The sequence below is a fragment of the Heloderma suspectum genome, chromosome 6 (genome assembly GCF_057233095.1).
Source record: "Heloderma suspectum isolate Gila_16-S chromosome 6, 16-S_ref, whole genome shotgun sequence".
NCBI lineage: Eukaryota > Metazoa > Chordata > Lepidosauria > Squamata > Helodermatidae > Heloderma > Heloderma suspectum.
Window position 1 is genome coordinate 129,318,209 of NC_139463.1, and position 22,474 is coordinate 129,340,682.

General features: G+C 54.7%; 1 protein-coding gene across 1 annotated transcript in view; it reads right to left on the reverse strand.

The window, feature by feature from the left end:
* MINK1 (misshapen like kinase 1) overlaps window positions 1–22,474 on the reverse strand; it is a 58,460-nt gene that overhangs the window by 21,098 nt on the left and 14,888 nt on the right. The window contains exons 3-11 of the mRNA XM_084808134.1: window positions 12,801–12,866; window positions 3,043–3,099; window positions 2,592–2,717; window positions 2,244–2,354; window positions 1,971–2,061; window positions 1,537–1,667; window positions 1,246–1,300; window positions 854–932; window positions 78–253 (exon numbers count right to left, since the gene is read on the reverse strand). Of these exons, the coding sequence (XP_084664260.1) occupies window positions 78–253; window positions 854–932; window positions 1,246–1,300; window positions 1,537–1,667; window positions 1,971–2,061; window positions 2,244–2,354; window positions 2,592–2,717; window positions 3,043–3,099; window positions 12,801–12,866 (892 nt within the window). The remainder of the gene's footprint in view (window positions 1–77; window positions 254–853; window positions 933–1,245; window positions 1,301–1,536; window positions 1,668–1,970; window positions 2,062–2,243; window positions 2,355–2,591; window positions 2,718–3,042; window positions 3,100–12,800; window positions 12,867–22,474) is intronic.

Here is a 22,474-nt window from a genome sequence, read left to right on the forward strand (position 1 = left end):
AACCTAACTCCACGTCCCCCACCACCCCAAAAGAGCAGGAGAGAGCAAAGCTCTGGCTGGCCAGCCTGCACACACACCTTTCTCCCCCCTTTTCTTGCGGGTGCGGTCAATGTGGTCTTTCAGCTGGATGCGGACCTGCCGCTCCGTCGGCTGATCCCGGATGAAGGGGAACTTGAGGAGCTGCTCTGTTGGGGGGCGGCTGGTGTAGGCCTTGATCAGGCAGTTGTCGATGAAGTCAATGAACTTCTTGGACCTGCAAGGGAGGGAAAGGGCAGGGCAGGTCCCTCAGCTGACAACTTCAAGAACAGCAGCAGGGCCTTGGCCCAAACAGAGGCTCCTGGAACCCCCCGCCACTCCAGCCAGTTGGGAGTGTGAGTCACTTCTCAGAAGCACGAGTCCCAAGCCCCGCTTCACAGACACAGATCACTCTCCAACGCCAGAATCGTATCTATTGCAGTTCTGAGTCAAACAATCCTGCAGAACTCTCTGCCAATGTGGGTGCAAGCCCTGGACCGGTGGAAGAAATGCCCGAAGAGAAGTATGCCAGGACTGAGGTGGGTGCAGAGCAAAGAACCAGGCAAGGCAAGTCGCTGAGCCACGAGGAATGGGGCTCAGGAACAGCGGCTGCAGCCTAACAGCCAAGGGACTGAATGGCCTCGGACGGCTTTGGCAAGGCTGCCCCCCCCCCCCCCGGCTGCTTTCTCTGCCTCCCCTTCAGGGCCACCTGACCAGAGTGGTTGGAAGGACTCCTGAGAGACTGTTACGGTTACGTGATGCCGTCTGCCACCCAATTCTTCTTCTCCTTGGTGGGTGGCAGAGCAAGGATCCAGACCTCCCCCAGCAGCACACATACCATTTCTTGGACTTCAACTTGGGCGGTGGATTGCGAGGGATAAGGAAGAGAGCCCGCATGGGATGCATATCGCACAGGGCTGCCCGGGGACGAGAGAGAGAGAGAGAGAGAGAGAAGAAGAAGCAACTTAGCCACAGCCCACCAGGGCTCACGGTGTGGGGGCAAGATGCGGCCCCAACCACACCTGGGCTCCCCCCACCCTGCCGCTTCCTGAAGGAGCCCAGGAAGCTGGATTTCCAGCCCTCTCCCCCTGCCAGCGGACTCTTGTCCCCTTCCTGGCTCCAATTGGCCAGGGCAGCCCCAGGACACTGTGTGCCCAGCCCTGCCTGGGGCCCAGCCCTCGCTTCCTCTTGCCCTGGGCTCCCCCCACCTTCTGCCGCACAGACACTCACGTGGTGCTCCCTCAGCCATCTCAATGGCAGTGATCCCCAGAGACCAGATGTCGCTCTGCAGAGAGGAGCCGGAGAAAGGTTGGTGCCAAGGGCAGGCCCCGAGCCAGCGCCATTCCGCCCTCCTGCTCCTCTGCTCCCATCACTGGCAGGCTCCCCTAGCTACAGCTGGCTCCTGCACTTGACTGCCTGCCTCGCTCCTGCCAAGGAGAACAGCCCCATTCCCTCTGCCTCCGCTTCTCCGTTCCTCTGGGCCCCGCCCCACTCTTAGCCGGCCTTTGGACAAACACCTACTCGGTAGTCGTACGTGGCATCAGGGTTCTCATCACAGGCGATCACCTCTGGGGCCATCCAGTAAGGAGTGCCAATGAAGGTGTTGCGACGCCCCACTGTGCGGTCCAGCTGAGCACTGACCCCAAAATCAACTGCAGGAGGTGGAAGAGAGCAGCCTGTTAACTAGACACAACGTCAGGGTGCCTCTGGGGGGCACTAGTGAGCTCTGGGGGCAAGGGATCACTGACGCACCCCAGGATGGCAGGGGCCCGGGCAGAGGCAGACGGACCTGTATGCTGGGGGGGGAGGGGGAGCCTTTCCCCCTCAGAAGGGAGCCGAGGCTCGTTTCAGCCCATCCACGAGGAGCTCCCGTGGCAATGTGGATGGGAAGCCCTCCGGCCAAGTGAGATGAGACTAGGAGTGGGGTGGGCCCGAGGAGAGCGGCCCTCGCATACCTAGCTTCACCTCGGCATTCTCGGTGAGAAGGATGTTCTGGCCCTTGATGTCTCGGTGGATCACCTTGTGGGCATGGAGATGGGCCAGTCCCTGGAGTGGAGGGCAAGAGGGAGGGAGATGGGGTGGGTCATGGCCTGCCCCGGAGAGCCACTCCCTGCCCTCAGGAGGCCTCTCCACCGCTGGAGCCCTGCCGGAACCTCCACCGCCTCTCCAGGGCAGCACCCAGTGGCTCTCTGCCGATCTCCCCATCCCACACCTCCGTCCCGCCATACCCTGAGGGTCTCCCGGCAGACGTAGGCGATGCAGTCTTCCCTGAGCGCGTTGCCCTTGGTGTTCTTCACCAGGTCCGTCACCGAGCCAGCACCGCAAAACTCCATCACCAGCTGGGCGAAGGCAGGGCGAAGCCCAAGTTGGAGAGCCGAGGGGTGGCCTGGGCTGGGCTGGGCTGGGCTGGGGTCACCTGCCGCAGCCACGCCAGCCGCCTCGGGGAGCGTCCCAGAGGCGCCCCTTCCACACAGGCCAGGCCTCCTCAGGCGGCAGTTGCGGCCGCACTGCAGACCTGCAGGTCCCCCGGGGCCTGGCCCAGGAACCCCCCCACCCCAAGCCCCCGCTTGCCTCACCCAGAGCTGATCGTCATTCCCTGGGGGGCTCTTCTTAATGAACGCCCCGTAGTACGTGGCGATGTTGCGATGGTGCGAGTACTTCTTCAGCATGTTGATTTCCTGCTTGATCTCTTCCTCTTCGTCCTTTTCAGGAGGAGCGGCAGCTGGAGTCAGAGGTCACTGCTGCCTGCAGCCCTCATTCTGACCGTTCCATGAGCGCCCCTGCTTCCCTGGGGCTGCTGGGGCGCACACGGGGTGGGGCAACCTGGTTTCAGAGCCAGGTATGGCAGGGAGGCTGCACCAGCCGCCTCCGCTTCCACCACACGGACCTTCTCAGGGCTTCGGTGCTGTGTGGCCAGGGCCTTGCCGTGGCATCCCTTCCCAGCCTGACCCTAGCCAGGGGTCCCAAGCCCGAAGAAGCAGGTGCCAAGGCCACTTATGCATCCCCAAGCATCACTGTGCCCCATACCTCGGTCACATCCATGACTTTGATGGCAGCCAGCTGGCCGGTCTTGACATGGCGGCCCTGGGTGGATGGGGGAGAAAGAGAAGGCAGCCACATCAGCCTGGCCCGCCCCCTTCTGTCATCTGCTCCTCCCACTCCACTCTGCCTCCTTGGTGCTGTGGGTTGACCTTTGCTAGACCTCAGCCTGGCGCACATCACACATGCCGCCCCCTCTGGGAACTCCCCAGTATTGCTCAGAGGAGGCCCACCAGAATCTTGCTCTACGGGAGAGGTGGAAAACGCACACCACTGACTAGATCCATTCGCTGCAGCGGCCCACCTGGTGTGGACATCTTGCTCAGTTTGCGTTACGGAGGGCTGAGTAGCATGATGCCTCAGCAAGGCCAGGGAGCTAGCCATCAGAGTCCCTCATTCCCATTCCAGCCTCCCTGCTCCGTTGCTTGACAGGACACTCCACTCTGTCAGACTAGCCGGACCTCAGCACTCCCATCACCTTTTGATTGTTGATGCCTGCTTCTAACACCAGGGCCTGGAGAGCAGCCCTCTGTCTCCCCAAAGCTGGCACCTGGTGTTTGGAGCTCATAGCATCACCTTCTGATGGGGGGTGGGGTTGGACCTGTGGGCAGCAGACAAGCTACACAGGGGCTTGTGCCCATCCCAGCAAGGCCAAGTCCTGGCATGGCCAGCCTGAGAGTCGGACCCAAGGTCATAAGACCTTGCTGGATCAGACCAAGGGTCCATCTAGTCCAGCATTCCATTCACACAGTGGCCAACCAGCTGTTCACACAAGCAGGACACGAGCGCAACAGCACCCTCCTGCCCATTCCCCAGCAACTGGTGCACATAGGCTTACTGCCTCTGCTATGGGAAGTAGCACATAGCCATCAGGACTAATAGCCATCGATAGCCTGCTCCTCCAGGAATGTGTCCGACCGCCTTTTAAGGCCATCCAAATGGCTGTCCATCACTACATCCTGTGGCAGCAAATTCCATAGTTTAATAACGCCTTCCTTTTATCTTGTCCGGCATTCTGTTCACACAGCGGTCAGCCAGCTGCCTGTGGGGAATCCACAAGGAGGACCTTAGCGCAACAGCACCCCGCCCCACTCGCCTTCCCCCTCAACTGGTGTGAAATCCTTACAGTCCTCAACACAGCCAGGCTTTAAAGCACATGTAACTGCATTCGCCAGATGTGATTCCTCCCCGTTCCTTTGTCTGCTTCTTCCTCCCTGTCTGACTTAGGCTGTACGCTCCTAGTGGGCAGAGACCTGCTTGGTCTGGACGATAGCTGCATGTGGCAGCGTGTGCGCTGATGGTGCCGAATCAACAGGCGGCCGGCCCACTCTGAGGTGCTTGCCCTGCAAGCCCAGCAGAGGGAGCCACAGGCCGGTTCCACCGATGCGGGCACCTCCTCCGCCCAGGGCCGGCCTCCCGCTGCTCTGCCAGGGCTTTGCCCAGAGGGCCAGCCGCCTTGCCCATGAAAACAAAAGGCTCGCTGGCGGGAGCGCCTCCTTCCGCCTCCCATGAGCCCTGTGCGGCCTCCAACCCACTCCCTTTAGGTCTCTCCCCAGCAGACACCCTGGATTCCAGCTTGCCTCCCCTTGGTCACCTACACTAGTGCACAGCCAGGAGCCAATGGCCTCAAGGAGGGCGCTAACTGGGAAACGGCACGATCCGAGGCACGCTCTCCAGCCAGGGAAGCGAGTCGGTCTCCCTTCCGAAAGCGCCCGTGGATCACGGACCAGCCCAAGGGCAGAGGCGTTTCACGAAGCGGAGGAAGCCTGCACTACGCATTGAGGAACAAAACATCCGGAGGGCCATTCCCCTCCCTTGCCTGGCAGCCCTGCAGGGGCACCAGCCTCGATGACCAAGGGGCCAAACTGACAAGCAGATGCGCCCCGCCTTGCTGTGGCACCCCGCCGTGACAGAGCAGCCAGAGGAGCCACGAAGGCCGGGCCAGGCTCAGCCACAGAGCTGGCGTGGTGCAGTGGCGTCAGAGTGCTGGGCTGGGACTCGGGAGACTCGGATTCTAGTCCCCACTCGGCCATGAGGCTCCCTGGGTGACGTCGGCCAGCCACTGACTCTCAGCCTAATCGGCCCGACAGGGTTGTTGCGAGGATAATGTGGAGGGAAGGACGAGGAGGACTATGTGAGGCACCTTGGGTTCCTTGCAAGAGGAAAAAAGGTGGGCTAAAAACATAGCAAATAAAAGCTCCCTGCCAAATTTGGACCAGCCATGAGAATTTATTCATTTGCCGCATTTAGAGCCCACCTTCCCTCCAAGGAGCTCAACATACATGGTTCTCTCATTCCCCCTGCCCCAACATTTATCCCCACAACAACCCTGTGAGATAGGTCAGGCTGAAAGACAGTGACTGGCCCAAGGTCTCCCTGGGTGCTTTGTGGGTGAGTGGGGGATTGGAATTCAAGCCTCCCTGATTCTAGCCCAATACTCTAACCACTACACCACCCTGTCTCTATGAGTTGTGAGGACAAAATGTGTGTGGTGGCGGGGGGAGAGCCGTGCACCTTGCCTAAAGCTTCATGGAGGGGGGAGGACAGGATATGACTGCAATACTTAATTTCCTAGTAAACACCTTGCCTTGGGCTAGGTTTTTCCTCCCCCTCACAAGGCAGCGGTGCCCTCTTCTCCTGGAGAGATAGAGAGCAAAAGAGAGAGAGGCGGGGGTCTCCCTGGAGCACAGAAGCAGAGCTGCTCGAGGGGTTGGTGTGGCAGGGTTTGGGGGCCTCCGCTTCCTTGTTCCCGTGGGATGGAGCCTGTGCTCGTGTCTGGCCTCAGTCCTCTATGGAGAACAACACAGCCAGCCCCCAGGTGTGCGCTGCTCTCGCGTGTGTGTGTGCGCGCACTGAACCCCATGACTCCCAGCACCAACCTACGACTTTGGTGGCAAATCAGAGCCACAACACCGGAAGACATATTGGTCAGCCCAGATCACACAGCCCACCCCTGCCGCCCACGGCTAGGTGTCCAGAGAGTGGGAGGAAAAGGCTGGCCTCTCACTGGCTGGGCAGCAGGATCACTGAGCCCTGGGCCCCATCCCACACTTCACAGGCACTGGAGCCCTTTGCTTTGGGCCTCACCTTTAGTGCTCCGGCCCTCCCAGAACCTTCTCCTGAGCCTGCTGCCCTCCTAGGACCTTTAGTCTCTCCTCGCCGCCCCCCAAAGGCCTCCTCCCATTTCCCAGCATCCTGGGGGAACCATCCAGTCCCTCTGTTGTGCCCATCTCCACTGGGGGAAGGGAAAGGGTGGTGGGGGAAGGACAGAGAGCTGCAAGGCATTTCTGCAGAGCCCCCCCCCATGCCCTCAGCCATGCGCTGGCATTGTCTATGATGCCACGCAGCCTGGCGTGGGCAGCTGTCGCCTGGCAACCACCTCTCTCTTCCTTTCAAGTGGTACTTGCACTGAAAAAGGTCCCCCTCCTTCCCTCCCTCTACTGCTGTGTGAACAGAACAATCTGGTACACCTCTCTTGCTCAGTGCCTCCTGGGCATGGAAGCCAGGGTGTGTGTGTGTGTGCGCGCATGCACATGCGCGCTAAGGAGGAGGGGATTTCCAAACAGTCCCTACTGGCCTATTCACCCCCCCCCCATTTCCACAAAAGGGCTGCAGCTCACACACTGAGATGGTCCAATGGCTGCACCCTTTCCTTATTTTTGAAAAATTATCTGCTTGCCATTCTTGAGCTTCTGTTCTGCCCACCCACGTTCCAAAGCCAGGTGCGAACGGGCAGAGAGGTGGCAGCTTCTCTCCCACTCCCTCCTGCCCATTTATAAACGTGATGGGACCAAGCAAGGCCCTCTGGCCAGCTGACTCTGCACACCTTTACTCTAGGGGTGGGGTGGGGGTGACTAGTCCAAAAACATACCAACCCCAACGTGGTGAAGGAGGAGGACCCCTCCTCGAGGCCAACACAGCACCCTTCAGATGTGTTGGACTACAACTCCCATCATGCCAAGCCAGCATGGGCAGTGGCGGGACTCTAAGAGCTGGACAGTCAGGAAAGGGAGCAAAGGATGTAGCATACTGAAAGGGAAACCATACAAGAGGATCGTTTGGAAGAGAATCCTCATCCCAACTCATGGGACGGGGGATGTGGAAGGGGCAGCTCCCCCCAACCCAAATCAGGGTGGGGCACAACCCTATGGGAGGAAGGGGGAAAATAAAATGCAGTTAGTGACTGCCAAAGTCTGCAAATTGGCCAGCCTGGTCTAACCAATTTTTAGTGCAGGAATTTCTAGGTGTCCCAGTTTCAAAACGGGGGGGGGGGGGGGAGGAGGCCTCAAGTGTCTTCTGTCATCCCTGCTTAAAGACATTGTTGTGGCCGATCTCTCTGCAATCTGCTTTGAGGATGGGGACAGGTGACCTCTCTCCAGAATATCTGGCCTGTTTGCCTCCAGAGATTCTGCCTGAACACCCCCCACCCTGAAACAGGTCTGCCGAAGGCGGATCCGCACCAGGATCACAGCTAGACACATCTCCTAGGTGTCAGGTGCCTTGCTCAAAGGGAAAGGCAAGTCAAGGTGGTGAAGGGGGGGAGGCTCCCCCATGGCTTGCACACCAGCTGCCCTCTGTCTTGACAAGATCTTCTGGCATTAGTGTGTGTGGCGGGGATGGGGGGGGCCGCTGGGCTGGATGAGCAGCAGTTTGATCTTCCCCTCTGCCCAGCTGGGAGCTGAGCGCAAGTTATTTTTACACAGAGGACTGGGGTGTTTATACAAAAAGAGGACTGAATCCCAGAAACGGGGGGGGGGGGGGGTTGCGGAGAGAAAAAACACACCGTGTTAGTTTCCATAGGAACCCACACAGAGCAGCAGCTGCTGCTGCTGCTGCAGGGAGAGGGCCGGCTGCTCTGCTCAGAGGAGGGCTGGTGGGGGAGGTGGCTGCCCTGGGGAGCCTCTTGGCCCTTCCTCACTTGGCCCCGCACTCTGCATGCACCCCAAAGCACTCTCACTACTGTCTGGGCCTGGGCACGGACACAGGAGCCAGGGCTGAGTGTAATGGCCCCAGGAGTGTAACCAAGTCACCTGTAGTTTTAGAGGGGCCTAGAGATCCATAATGCTTTGCTTAGGCTCATAATTAGTGCAATTCCCTTGCTAGTGGGCCTCTGAGCTAGGGATGGATTGCTTACCGATCTACGGCATTGTCCGCTGGGGGGCGGGGAGGCGATCCCTTCCTCCCCCCTGGAATCCTCCGGAGAGGCTCCGCTCCGATTCTGTGGAGCCGCATGCCAGCTCCATACCGCTTCCAATATGGTAATGGCAACCACCATTACCATATCACTCTGAGGAATACAGGCACAAATGGCGTAGTGGACTCCACTTGCGGCTGTAAAGCGGTTAGTTTAACCTAACTGCAGCTGGAGAGAGCAGAGGACAGGAAGGCCTGGCGTGCTATGGTCCATGGGGTCACGAAGAGTCGGACACGACTGAACGACTGAACAACAACAAATTCTGCAAAACATGGCCCCTCCAGGAAATTCCTGACTTGTGTGGTGGATAACTACCTCCTACAGAAAGTAGAGGAAGGAACTAGAGGATCGGCTATCCTTGACTTGATCCTAACCAACAGAACTGACTTAGTGGATAAAGTAGCAGTTACAGGAACTCTACAGAATCGGACTCAAAGAGTGCTTCTCAATGGGACCTTCTCAAACTGGGGAGAGGTAACGAGTGGGGTACCGCAGGGCTCAGTCCTGGGCCCAGTGCTCTTGGAGGAGGAGGTGCAGGGAATGCTGATCAAATTTGCAGACGACACAAAATTGGGCGGGATAGCTAATACTTTGGAAGACAGAAACAAAATTCAAAGTGATCTGGATAGACTGGAGCGCTGGGCAGAAAACAACAGAATGACATTTAATAGGGACAAATGCCAAGTTCTGCACCTAGGAAAAAGAAACCAAAGGCACAGTTACAAGATGGGGGATACGTGGCTCAACCACACTACAAGCGAGAAGGATCTTGGAATTGTTGTCGATCACAAGCTGAATATGAGCCAACAATGTGATGTGGCTGCGAAAAGGCAAACGCTCTTTTGGGCTGCATTCATAGAAGCATCGCTTCCAAATCCCGGGAAGTACTAGTTCCCCTCTATTCAGCACTGGTTAGGCCTCATCTGGAGTACTGTGTCCAGTTCTGGACACCACACTTTAAGAAGGATGCAGACAAACTGGAGAAGGTTCAGAGGAGGGCAACAAAGATGATCAGGGGACTGGAAACAAAGCCCTATGAAGAGAGACTGAAAGAACTGGGCATGTTTAGCCTTGAGAAGAGAAGACTGAGGGAAGATATGATAGCACTCTTCAAGTACTTGAAAGGTTGTCACGGAGAAGGCCAGGATCTCTTCTTGATCATCCCAGAGTGCAGGACACGGGATAATGGGTTCAAGTGACAGGAAGCCAGATTCCGGCTGAACATCAGGAAAAACTTCCTGACTGTAAGAGCAATACGACAATGGAACCAATTACCTGGGGAGGTGGTGGGCTCTCCCACACTGGAGGCGTTCAAGACGAGGCTGGACAGCCATTTGTCAGGGATGCTCTGACTTGGATTCCTGCATTGAGCAGGGGGTTGGACTCGATGGCCTTGTAGGCCCCTTCCAACCCTACTATTCTATGATTCTATGAAAGGTTATCACAGAGAAGAAGGCCAGGATCTCTTCTTGATCATCCCAGAGTGCAGGACACGGAATCACGGGCTCAAGTGACAGGAAGCCAGATTCCGGCTGAACATCAGGAAAAACTTCCTGACTGTAAGAGCAATACAACAATGGAACCAATGACCTGGGGAGGTGGTGGGCTCTCCCACACTGGAGGCGTTCAAGACGAGGCTGGACAGCCATTTGTCAGGGATGCTCTGACTTGGATTCCTGCATTGAGCAGGGGGTTGGACTCGATGGCCTTGTAGGCCCCTTCCAACCATACTATTCTATGATTCTATGAGGCGGAGGTAAGTGATCCGCCATGGATTCCAGAGGCTGGATTCAAAAGAATCTGGCCTCATTTGGGTCTGTGGCAGAATTCTCTGCCATCCCTACTCTGAGCATGTGAGATGAGTCAAAGGTCAATAGCGCAGCCTCAGCACATTCCATGCTAACGAAGGCTAGTATCTTATCAAGGGCTAGGATGTGCCTGAGAAGTGAGGCTATGTTTATGCCAAGTTACAGGTGGCTGTGCTGGGAAAGTTCTGATTGTTTTCCTTCTGAACAAGCACCATTAGTCTATGCTGGGAAAGATGCTGCGGAACGCTAATTAGCGCTTGCTTCTGTCATGGTGCCTCACTGCTGACATGTATGGTATAAAACCCATTTTAGCCCATGGCTCTGTGTTCAGAGAAGCTGTCTGATCCAACCATTGTGTGCGCCTGTGTGCTGTAAGTACTCAATGAAGTCTCCTTGTAAGCAAACCTGGGTCTTGGCACCTCCAAACCTTAGCAGCCCACAGCTGGGGCATACACTGAGCCCACTCCCATTTGCCCCATGAGCCCCTCCCTGCTGCTCAGCACCTGCTCTCTGGCCAAGGCACAGTCAGGCCTGGATGGCCAGGGCTGCTCACATGTGGCAGAGTGGGTGGGAGGAGGAGGAGAGGAAGAATGCTTCTGCCTGATGGAGCGTGTGCGTGCGTGCATCTCAGCCAAGGGGCCCTTTCAGATTCTTCCCAGTCTGCAAAGTGAGCTTCCGTGGGTGGATCCCAGGCACCGCAGTGCAGGGAAGAACATGGCTGGCCACCTTTCTGCTGCTCCTTGCAGGAGAGGACGGGGTTCTTCCAGCGCAAAAGCACTGCACTGCCTGCATGGCTCTTCCACAGCTCCCACTGCTGTCTCTCCTCAGCGACAAGAACTCTCTGCTTCCAAGGAGGGGGAGGAGGAATTTTCTAGTTGGCACATGGCAGGGGCCATCACCAATCAGGCAAGACAAACAGCCCCTAAGAAATGTAGGGCTCTGGGGATCCCAGGCTTCTGCAGCTATCCTGTGCGTGTCTCATCCCCCCCCCCTTTTAAAACAAGAAAGCTTCTAGCCCTCATGGTCACAGGATCCCAGAAGCTGGTGCACGTGCTAAGCAGGTCTTTCCAGCGATGGGGTGATACTGTCTCTCCTGCCGGCTTGCTACAGCAGCAATTAAATATGTAAAATATGCAAATCTTGCTTCATTTGCATGATTTACATGCAAAACAGCATTTAGTGAGCTTTTCTTTTGTGTCTTTGCATGGCTGGAACATGGCCTGTTACATTTTCTGCTCTGGGGGACTCAGGCCTAAGGTACTGCCCGCAAGATGGGCTTGGCGGGGAGGAGTTTGCTACAGTGTCCAGTGGTTTTGCTGGGCCTCTCAAGCGTGATGAAGGATGGAGCAGCCCCTGGGCTGAGCAACAGGCAAGGAAGCAGAGAGGAAAGGCAGCTCATCCGTGGCCATCTGTGCAAATGGCCCACAGGGCTGCAGGCACATGAAGGATAAGGAGTCATTGCAGCCGCAGAACTGGAAAGATGAGCAGTGGACAGGAGGCCCAAGGAGCACAGAAAAGAATGCCAGACCACGGGCATGATTGGGCCACACAAGCCATGCTGGAGCTCTCCTATCTTGGCTGAGGCTTGGGTAACGGGGAGGCTCTGACCCCTGGGGCACCACTTTCACCAGAGGTGGAGAAGAGGATGCACACGAGCCAGGCCTCCCCAGCACCGCTGGGAGAAGCTAAGCCAGATCACAGAAGAATTCCACAACCTTCTACCTCTCTGCTGATGCAGGACTTCTCTTCCAAAATTGCTCCCCCAAGAAAACCCTCAAAACAGGGACAACCCCTCACTCACTCACACACACACACAGTAACACAGGAGGGGCAAAAAGGCAGATCTCCTAGCATAGCAGTGCTTTCAGTTGCCAGGTGTTTGTGGTAAAGACTGAATCCTTCCCTATTCAGGCCAACATCATCAGAAGAGCCCTGAAGCAGCACTGTACAAAAGGTCCCACTAGTCCAGCCACCCGCTTCCTTCCCACAGCAGTGGAACCAAATGCCTCCGGAAAGCCCACAAGGTAGCTGCCTCTCCCTCACTGCTCCCCCACCCCCGGCCATCCTGAGGTGCATGGCCTCTGAACATGGAGGACCCCTTTAGCTATTATGGCCAGCTAATAGCTGTAGACCAGCCTTCCCCAAACTGGCGTCCTCCAGATGGGTTTGACTACAACTCCCATTATCCCCCAGCCAGTGTGGCTGCCTGGGGGATGACAAGAGTTCTAGCCCATCACACCTGGAGGATGCTGGGTTGGGGAAGGCTGCTGTAGGCAGACCTCTTTCCTGCCACCAACATGAATTTGCCTTCTCCTGTCGCCATCACCACATTTTGTGGCACCAACTTCTGCAACTTTGGGTGGTGGCCTCCCAGCAGGGGAATGCCCTTTCCAGGGAGCCTTGCCGGAGGCTCACCTTGAAGTCCTTTCAGCATCCAGCAAAGGCCTTTGTATTTCCTCTGCATGTTGCTCTGGGAGTGCTTGGTGTCTGTTTTAATTCTGCTGGCGGCTGCTTCTGTGCTGCTCTTTCCTATTCTGGTGTTTTAATTTATTTTATTGGAAGGCCTTGGGAAAATGTTTGCTGCCCTAGGAACCTCTTGAAGGGTGGGCCAGAAATCAAATAAACACAACAGACGTATCAATGGCTGTTTCTTGGCCATGAGACCTAAACACCACCTCCCACCACAAATCCCGGTTGCTGGGGAGCGGCAGCCCAGCAGCTAGGCCCCAGAGCCCCGCACTCACCTTGTACACCTGCCCGTACGTCCCATTGCCAACCACCTCCACCAGTTCAAATATGCCAGCGGGATCCTGCAGAGGAGAGAGAGGCAGGTGGGACTGAGCGTCTTGACAACATAAGAAGGTCCCTGATGCTGGATCAGACCAAGGGTCCATCTAGTCCAGCATTCTGTTCACACAGTGGCCAATCAGCTTCCCTATGGGAAGCCCATAAGCAGGACACAAGCGCAACAGCACCCTCCTGCCTTCTAAACATGAGAAGATTCTGTTGCTGCTCATGATGATGAATTAGTACAGGATGACAGGCCTCTGTCCAGCACCAGCACCTGAAATTGTGGGCAGTGTCAGGCACAGAATCAGTAGGGGATCATTGGATTTACCAATAAACCCTATCCCTATTGGCTGAGCACAGGCAGAAGTCCCGCCTCCACTGCAACTCTATGCTAGATAGCAGCAGTGCCCCCGGCCCCTCCCTCTCCTATCCTTCTGAGAAGGGTCTTCCCATGCCTTGGAAAAAGGAGAACTTGGTTCTGCATCAAAAAATGTCTGATTTGGAATAAGTAACAATGAATATTTGCACATATTTAACTTAACTTGCCGGCTGTGTGCTGGCTGCCCTGACATGCGCGTGAGCGTAGGCAGAGGCCTCTCAGGAGTGACAGAAAGTCAGCCTGCACATGTTCAGAGGCTGAGCTATGAAACCCAAGGTGCAGATTCACAGCATATCTGATGGGCAAATTGTCAGGCGGGAGGTCAGCAGAGGAAACAGGAGACATGCTGGGGAGCTAGAATGCCTCTGCAAACATCCTCAATACTCCACAGGAGCATTACACGTTCAAGTCCCCATTTGCAAACCTAGAGGTCTCCAACTTCCCTGGTCTGTGGGACACAAGGAGAGATGCACAGGAGAACTCCAGTGTGCTCAAGGGCTGCTTGGGCCCCAAAGTCCACTTATTGCTCTGCACTGGAAGAAAACTTGTTGCTGCAGAGGCAGCCCGCCTGCCAGCCCCTACACACACATCTTGCTGCTTCCCCCACATGCCCCGGAGCAGTAGCATCAGAGGCCTTGTCAAATGCAGCTGGCGCAATGGCACACATGTGTAGAAAGCTGGCCAGGTTGGTGACAGAGAAAGAGCACTGTAGCAGGGGAAACATTTCGGCATCGACCCACCTCTGTGATCCAGAAAAACCATCTGGCAAAACAGGAGGCACACCAAGGAGGAGCGGCAACTGGAGGTTCCTTGAGGGCAGGACCCTGTCTGGGTTTTGTCACTAAGGTCTGTAAGGTGCCATGGGCATGGAGAGCACTGTCAATAAGAATGTCCTAAAAAGGGGAGGCGGAGATGTTTTTCTCCAGCAGAACAGCATTTCCAAGCTCAGAGGCATGCCAATGCTGGCACTCCTCAGATCTCGGGGTGAGGGAAGGGGTCATGGATGAGGGGCCCAGGGGAGGAAGAGGAGAAGCGCTGGCCACTGGCACAACAGCTTCAGGCAGGGGAGCCAGCAGGGGGTGACAGCCAGGGGCTCACATTCGCGCTGGCTGGGCGGAGTGCTTTGTTGCCCTCTGGTCAGGGTGACAAGAGGAGACCCAGCCTTCCTCTCTGCTTTGGTGCAGGGATAGTCCCCAGCCACACCGAACTTCCGAGGGTTCGGTGCAACCAGGGGAAAGTGGGGGGATTGGCTTTTCTAGCGACCGACAGTCAAGGAGCTCCTGGGAGGACCTCAGCTGGCTCGTGCAAAGCGAGGGTTCCCTGATCACCTTTCCCATCCTCCAAGCCCTGGAGCTGGAGAGGGGGTAAAGCACCACTGAGTCGGAAGGGACCCCAGTGCTCAAAGTGGATTGTACCCAACCTCCTGCAGTGGAGGGGCAGCACAAGGTCAGAGGCTACGGATGCAATGTGAGGCACAGTTCCCTGGGAGCCAGCCCCGCTGGACCCACCTGGACTGACTTCCAGGCAAAACATGTCAGATTGTACTGATAGGCAGAGAGCAATCTTGGCTACCAAGGCCGGCAAAACCTGTGGCGCCTGGGCAAGGGTGATACTCCGTCCCCCTTTACTGGAATGATTGTTTACACCGCCTTTAAGGGCAAAGCCCTCTCAAGGTGGCAAACACGATAAAAACAACGCATGAACGTGCCATGAAGAAGCAGACCACCTCTGCGGAAGAGGCCGTCCTTCTGCCTTGCGCAGAAAGGAGCCACGGGCCTCTGCATGTTCCCCTTCCTTTTCCAGGGATACCCTCTGGCCCTCGAACAGCCCTGCAACCCTAACCCTGCCTGTGGTGTCTCCTCAGCAGGGCTGCCCTGCCCTCCCTCAGCTGCTGTGGAGCTCTGCCTCTCATCTAGGGTAAGGAGGTGGCAGGACCACTGGCTGCTACGCTCCACCAGTGGGCCACATCCTTGGAGACCAGTATTAATAGCTTCTCATTAGGGCGAAAAGAGGAGCGTGTGCTTCGTAGCGAGAGCTGCTTCGGCCTCCGTGGGCCAGAGCCAGATCTGCCCTGGATCCATGACAGACCTTGCCCAAGACACCCGAAGAGATGTGCATCTGAAGCTGGCTGTTGGCCCTGGGCCCAGAGAGGCCACCCCACTAGCTCAGCTGAAGGAGTTTCCTTGTAGCACCTTGGAGACACGCTGCGGCACCAAGAGCAGCAGCAACAGAAAAGGGGGAGGGGGGAGAGGCAGGGACAGCGAGATGCCAGAGGCCTCATGGGCCCCCAGGGGTTCTGTTAACCCACAATGGCCTGACCACCATTAACACGTGAGAGAGATCTGTGGCCTTCTGCAAAGCGGAGAGCTAGAAAGGCTCAGCAGAGGAAACATTTAAGTTTCCCAAAGCCAAAATGGCCTGAGGAGCCCAGAGCAGGAGCAGGCCTGGCCAGCTGGCCAGCCACTGCCATGTGCAATGGGACACCCAGGCAGCCTCCTCCAGTTCCAGGAGGAATCTGTGAGTAGTAGTAGTGGGAGACTCCTTGCTGCGTGGGATCGAGAACCAAGTATGTTGCAAAGACCTGTGGACTCGTGAGGTATGCTGTCTCCCGGGAGGATGGATTAGAGACGTGACTGAAAAGTTGCCTGCACTCATAAAGCCCGCTGACAGGTGTCCCTTCTCATCCATGTGGGAACAAATGATACCGCCAAGTGGAGCTACAGAGAAATCACGTCAGACTTTGAAGATTTGGGAAGGAAACTCAAGAACTTTGGGGCCCAGATAGTTTTCTCATCCATCCTTCCAGCAGTCAGAAGAGGGATAGAAAGGGAATGAAAAATACTCTGGGTGAATGACTGGCTACGAAGGTGGTGCGGCACAAGAGATTTGGATTCTGGGACCAGGGGTTACACTTCCTGGAAGATGGGCTGTTGGCAAGGGACGGGTTGCACCTCACAAAGGCTGGGAAGAATGTGTTTGGCCACAGCATGAAGAACTTCATCAGGAGGGCTTTAAACTGAATCCTACAGGGGAAGGAGATGTAAAGTTGGGGGTAACAATGGACGAAGGCTCATGCACCGCCACGGAGAGAACAGCTCTAATAGCACCCAATAACAGCCTTCACAAACATGTAGGAAGAAAGCCGGACTATGAAGCACATGGTCTTCCATGTCTATATACTAATGCCCAGAGTATGGGAAACAAACAGAACGAACTTGAACTCTTAATACAGGAGGGAAATTATGACTTGATAGGTATAACTGAGACTTGGTGGGATGACTCTCATGACTGGAATACAGCACTTGAAGGATATAACTTGTTCAAAAAGAACAGGAGGAACAGAAAGGGAGGTGGGGTTGCACTGTATGTGAAAAATACATACCTGCAAAGAAATACAGGAGGATGAGCTTGGTAGCCCCATCGAGAGCATCTGGATCAAAATACATGGAGCAAAGAATAAAAGGAACCTGGTGGTCAGAGTCTACTACCGGCCACCCAATCAAGGAGAAGACAAGGATGAAACTTTTGAAAAGCAAATGGCCAATGTTTCAAGGAAGCAAGATGTAGTAGTAATGGGGGACTTCAATTTCCCTGATATTTGTTGGGAGACAAATTCTGCAAAACATGGCCCCTCCAGGAAATTCCTGACTTGTGTGGTGGATAACTTCCTACAGAAAGTAGAGGAAGGAACTAGAGGATTGGCTAACCTTGACTTGATCCTAAACAACAGAGATGACTTAGTGGATAAAGTAGCAGTTACAGGAACTCTGGGGGAAAGCAACCATGTTATATTTGAGCTCTTGGTTCTAAGGGAAGCAAAAGCCAAGTGTAGCCAAACACGTTCCCTGGATTTTAGGAAAGCTGATTTTAATAAACTCAGAGCAATGATAAGTAAGGACCCATGGCAAGCGACTCTAACGAGAAAAGGAGTCCAAGATGGGTGGGAGCTTTTAAAAAAAGGAAATTCTCAAGGCACAATTACAAACAATTCCAACAAGAACAAACGGTGGAAGACAACAGAAAAAGCCAATGTGGCTTCACAAAAAGCTTAGAGATGACCTGAAAACAAAAAAGGACACATATAGGAAGTGGAAAGAAGGCCAAGTAACAAAGGAAGAGTACAGGCAGGTAGCACAGAATTGCAGGGATGGCATCAGGAAGGCTAAAGCTGAGAATGAGCTGAGGTTAGCAAGGGATGCTAAAAGCAACAAAAAGGCTTCCTCAGCTATGTGCATAGTAAAAGACAGAGGAAAGAAATGGTGGTTCAGCTATTAAATAAAGATGGCAAAATGATAACAGATGACAACGAAAAGTCAGAGGTGCTCAATTCCTACTCTGGCTCTGTCTTCTCCCAAAAGAGGGTCTATGACCCCCCTGGAAAAGGCGAAGTACAGACTGATGGGGCAGGATTGCAGCTTGAGATAGACAGGCATATGGTCAAGGAACACCTCAATACTTTGAATGAGTTCAACTCTCCAGGACCAGATGAGCTGCATCCTAGAGTCATAAAGGAACTGGCAGAAGAACTCTCAGAACTGCTGTCTATTCTCTTTGAGAAATCATGGGAGGACGGGGGAAGTGCCAGAAGACTGGAGGAGGGCTAACGTTGTCCCTATCTTCAAAAAGGGTACAAAGGAGGAACCTGGAAACTACAGACCAGTCAGTCTGACATCAATCCCTGGGGAAATTCTGGAGCAGATGATAAAGCGATCCATCTGTAAGCACCTTGAAAACAATGCAGTGATTATTCAAAGCCAACATAGATTTGTCAAGAACAAATCCTGCCAGCCTAATCTGATCTCATGTTTAGATCCCTGTGGACTGTGGGAATGCTGTAGATATCATATACCTCAACTTCAGCAAAGCTTTTGACAAAGTGCCCCATGATGTCCGGATGAGCAAACTAGCTCAAAGTGGGCTAGATGAAACAACAATCCGCTGGATCCACAGTTGGCTACAGAATCGGACTCAAAGAATGCTTATCAATGGGATCTTCTCAAACTGGGGAGAGGTAAGGAGTGGGGTACCGCAGGGCTCAGTCCTGGGCTCAGTGCTCTTCAACATTTTTATTAATGACTTGGAGGAGGAGGTGCAGGGAATGCTGATCAAATGTGCAGATGACACAAAATTGGGTGAGATAGCTGTCTTCTGGAAGAGAGAAACAAAATTCAAAGTGATCTGGATAGACTGGAGCGCTGGGCAGAAAACAACAGAATGACAGTTTTCGATGACAGTTCTATGAACTTAGTGCCTTCCCTCAGTGACACAGGTCCAGCACAGCTCTTCTCTTTTCACAGTTACAGAAGGGAGATGGGGATTGCTGGCAAGGCCACACGAGGCCTTGCGCCCCGTCTGCCAGACCCACCGACTTGCTGTCACCTCCAAATGCCATCGCGGCTTCCTCTTAGTGGCCACACCGATGCCCCCTTTGCTCCCAGCCTCCCATGAGAGCAGATGATCTCTGAACAGGGAGGCCAGCCTTTTGGTTAGCATGGTCTGACTCTGACCAGTTATGCTCTGACCAGCTGGCCTGTCCATCCTTTCCCAGGGCCATTTATGCTCACTGTCATCGCAACATATGATGGCAATGAGTTACAGGGATTAACTGGCACTGTGTGAAAGGGGAACCCAGGTGTCTGGGTAGGCCGGGGAACCCCCCTCCATCACTGAAGGCCCAGGAGAGACCTGGCTGTCAGTTCCCCTGGCAGTCCACCACCCCTTTCCCAGCATTCCCTGCTCTGAAACACAGGTATCCAAGTCCCCTCCCTGCCAGCCTTTTATGACAAGGGCAGAAGCCTTCCACTTTTCTTCTTACTTCCAGTGCAGAGTCCACTCAGCAACCGTGCCTCTCATGGCCTCCCCCCTCCCTGCCACAGCCTGCCAAATTCCATGCGTGGCTCCTAGATGTGACCCCATGAAGGACAAAGGGACCGTTTCTGACAGAGCTCTCAGAGCCCTCTTCCCTGCTCAGATTCCAGGTCTCCCAGCAAAGTTGGTCACAAGGCTTGGGAAGCAAGCCAGAGGCACCCCCTTCACCCCCCATCCCCAGCCCATGTCTTAGACCACCTGCTGCCAGCATGACCAGGGCCTGGTCAAGGCCACTCCACTCCACCTTCTTCCAAGGAACCCAAGAAGCCTAGCTGGGTTGCTGGAAAAGAGAAAATGTCACCCAGGCCCATCGCAGGGTCACAGGTCAAGCGGGTTGCTCTGGGCAGGGGACTGGTGGAGGGCCACAACGACTGTCTCCTCAACACCTAGAAAGATCGGGGGAGGCTGTGAGTCAACCTGCCGAGGAAGGCAGAAAGCAAAAGGGAGCGGAGGCTGGCATGCAGCAACAGCCGCCCACTTGTGCAATGCTCTCCACAGCCCCTACCCATACCAAACGTGGGGGGAGGGAGAGGAGGAAGTGGTGGAGGCTGGCAATGTTTTATCATTGGCAGGAGCCCCCTCACCTGGAAACTGCAGTCAAACAATGGAGCGAGCAAAGATGCCTGGATTTAACCCCCCTCCTGCAGGCACTCCATCCACGTACACGCAAACAAGACTCTCTATGAAAAGACCTGAAGGCACACTCATGTGCCCCAGAGCACAAACCAAGCAAGCCCCAAACAGTAGACCAACGCAGGCACCAGGAGGGAACGGTGTGTGTGTGTGTGTGTGTGTGTGTGTGTGTGTGAGAATAACAGGCACCGAACCATTGCTTCATGCTGGCGCCCAGGAACTGCCTCAGCCCTGCAGAAACGGGAGCATTTTCCAAGACAGCTGTGTGGCAGGACAGCAATTGCTCCTCACTCGGTGAGCACTGCATGGACTGGTGCACATATGCAGCGGCAGTGCTCTTACAGTGTTCCCCCAAGGCACAAAGCATTTCTGCCCACAGAGCCCAGCTCCTCTCAACGTGCACCACAGAGCCCATAAAGACTGCTGAGCTCCTGGCTTTTCTCTGCCTCAGCCCCAGTGCCTTTGCAGGCGCCTCTTCCTCCCTTCGGGCCCCCTCCTCATTTCCTGTGCATAGCGTCAGGGAGGGGAGGTGGGGGGGATGTAAAGGGCCCTGGCCTTGCCCCACTGTCATGGTTTGAGGTTCCCCTTCTGCCTTTTAATTACAGGTCACCTGGCCATTTGTAACTGGGTTATGCAAAACCGCCTAAGTGGATTTGTGGGGCCAGCTAAGGGTTACTGGCATGGGGGGGGGGTGCTGGTGTTGGCCTCCTATCCCCTCTTGCTTTTCTCCACTACTGGAGGACTCTCTCCCAGACACAGACACTGGGGTGAGCTGATCCTGGAGGAGGAGGGGTGCCACAGCTCCCGGGAGGAATAACCACCTGGTCTGCTCCAATGGAGAACAAATGCAAGGGGCTGCTCACGATGGGCAGCGTTTGTCACAGGTGGAAAAGATGTGGGGAAGGGGGGATTCTAGGATCACCATTTGGCATTCCGGGTCCCTGGGCCCAAGATGCACCCAGAGTCCACCCAGTGTGTGATTGCCCTTCTCTACCTGAAGATTCCTCAGCGCAGACCATTTGCCTGCTGCCCTTCCAGGCTGCGGATGGGTCAGAATGTTGCTCCTTTTACTCAGGAGGCTCTTCCCAGAAGCTGCTGGGACCGCCCTCCAAAATTGGACAGGCTCGCAGCCAAGGTAGGCAGATCACCTTAAGAGAACCTGCCCCCGACGTAATTCAGCTGAGAGGCCTGGAGAGGGGCCTGTCCCCTCTGGCAAGCCCACGGTGTCTGCACCAGGCCCTTCAGCTCAGGTGGGTCAAGCTCTCACACAGTGTTCTAACCGTAGGTGAGTGAACCACAACCGTGCCGTGTGGGGCTCCTCTGTGGCTTGGCGCTGCTTGAAAGCAAGATGCTGCACCAGGAGCCACCACAGAGGGAGAGGCAGTTCCCACCCCAATCCGACTCAGGCTACCTCAGTCTCCATGGCAGCCTTCCTGAATCAGACGCTGCTCCAGCTGACTTGCTCCCTCTTCCTCGCCAAGCGGAGCTACGAAGAAATCACGTCAGACTTTGAAGCTTTGGGAAGGAAACTCAAGAACTTTGGGGCCCAGATAGCTTTCTCATCCATCCTTCCAGTAGTTAGAAGAGGGATAGAAAGGGAACGAAAAATACTCCGGGTGAATGACTGGCTACGAAGGTGGTGCCGACGAGAGAGATTTGGATTCTGGGACCACGGGCTATGCTTCCTGGAAGATGGGCTGTTGGCTAGGGATGGGTTGCACCTCACAAAGGCTGGGAAGAATGTGTTTGGCCACAGCATGAAGAACTTCATCAGGAGGGCTTTAAACTGAATCCTACGGGGAAGGGAGATGTAATGTTGGGGGTAACAATGGACAAAGGCTCATGCACCACCATGGATAGAACAGCTCTAATAGCGCCCAATAATAGTCTTCAGACACATGTGGAAAGAAAGCCAGACTATGAAGCACATGGTCTTCGATGTCTATATACTAATGCCCAGAGTATGGGAAACAAACAGAACGAACTTGAACTCTTCATACAAGAGGGAAATTATGACTTGATAGGTATAACTGAGACTTGGTGGGATGGCTCTCATGACTGGAATACAGCACTTGAAGGATATAACTTGTTCAAAAAGAACAGGAGGAACAGAAGGGGAGGTGGGGTTGCACTGTATGTGAAAAATACATATCGCTGCACAGAAATACAGCAGGATGAGCCTGGTAGCCCCATCGAGAGCATCTGGATCAAAATAAATGGAGCAAAGAATAAAAGGAACCTGGTGGTCGGAGTCTACTACTGGCCACCCAATCACGGAGAAGACGAGGATGAAACTTTTGAAAAGCAAATAGCCAATGTTTCAAGGAAGCATGATGTAGTAGTAATGGGGGACTTCAATTTCCCCGATATTTGTTGGGAGATTTGTTCCTTCTAAATAAGGAAATTCTCAAGGCACAACTACAAACAATTCCAACAAGAACAAAAGGTAGAAGACAACAGAAGAAGCCAATGTGGTTTCACAAAAAGCTTAGAGATGACCTGAAAACAAAAAAGGACACATATAGGAAGTGGAAAGAAGGCCAAGTAACAAAGGAAGAGTACAGACAGGTAGCACAGAATTACAGGGATGGCGTCAGGAAGGCTAAAGCTGAGAACGAGCTGAGGTTAGCGAGGGATGCTAAAAGCAACAAAAAGGCTTTCTTCAGCTACGTGCATAGTAAAAGGCAGAGGAAAGAAATGGTGGTTCAGCTATTAAATAAGGATGGTAAAATGATAACAGATGACCAC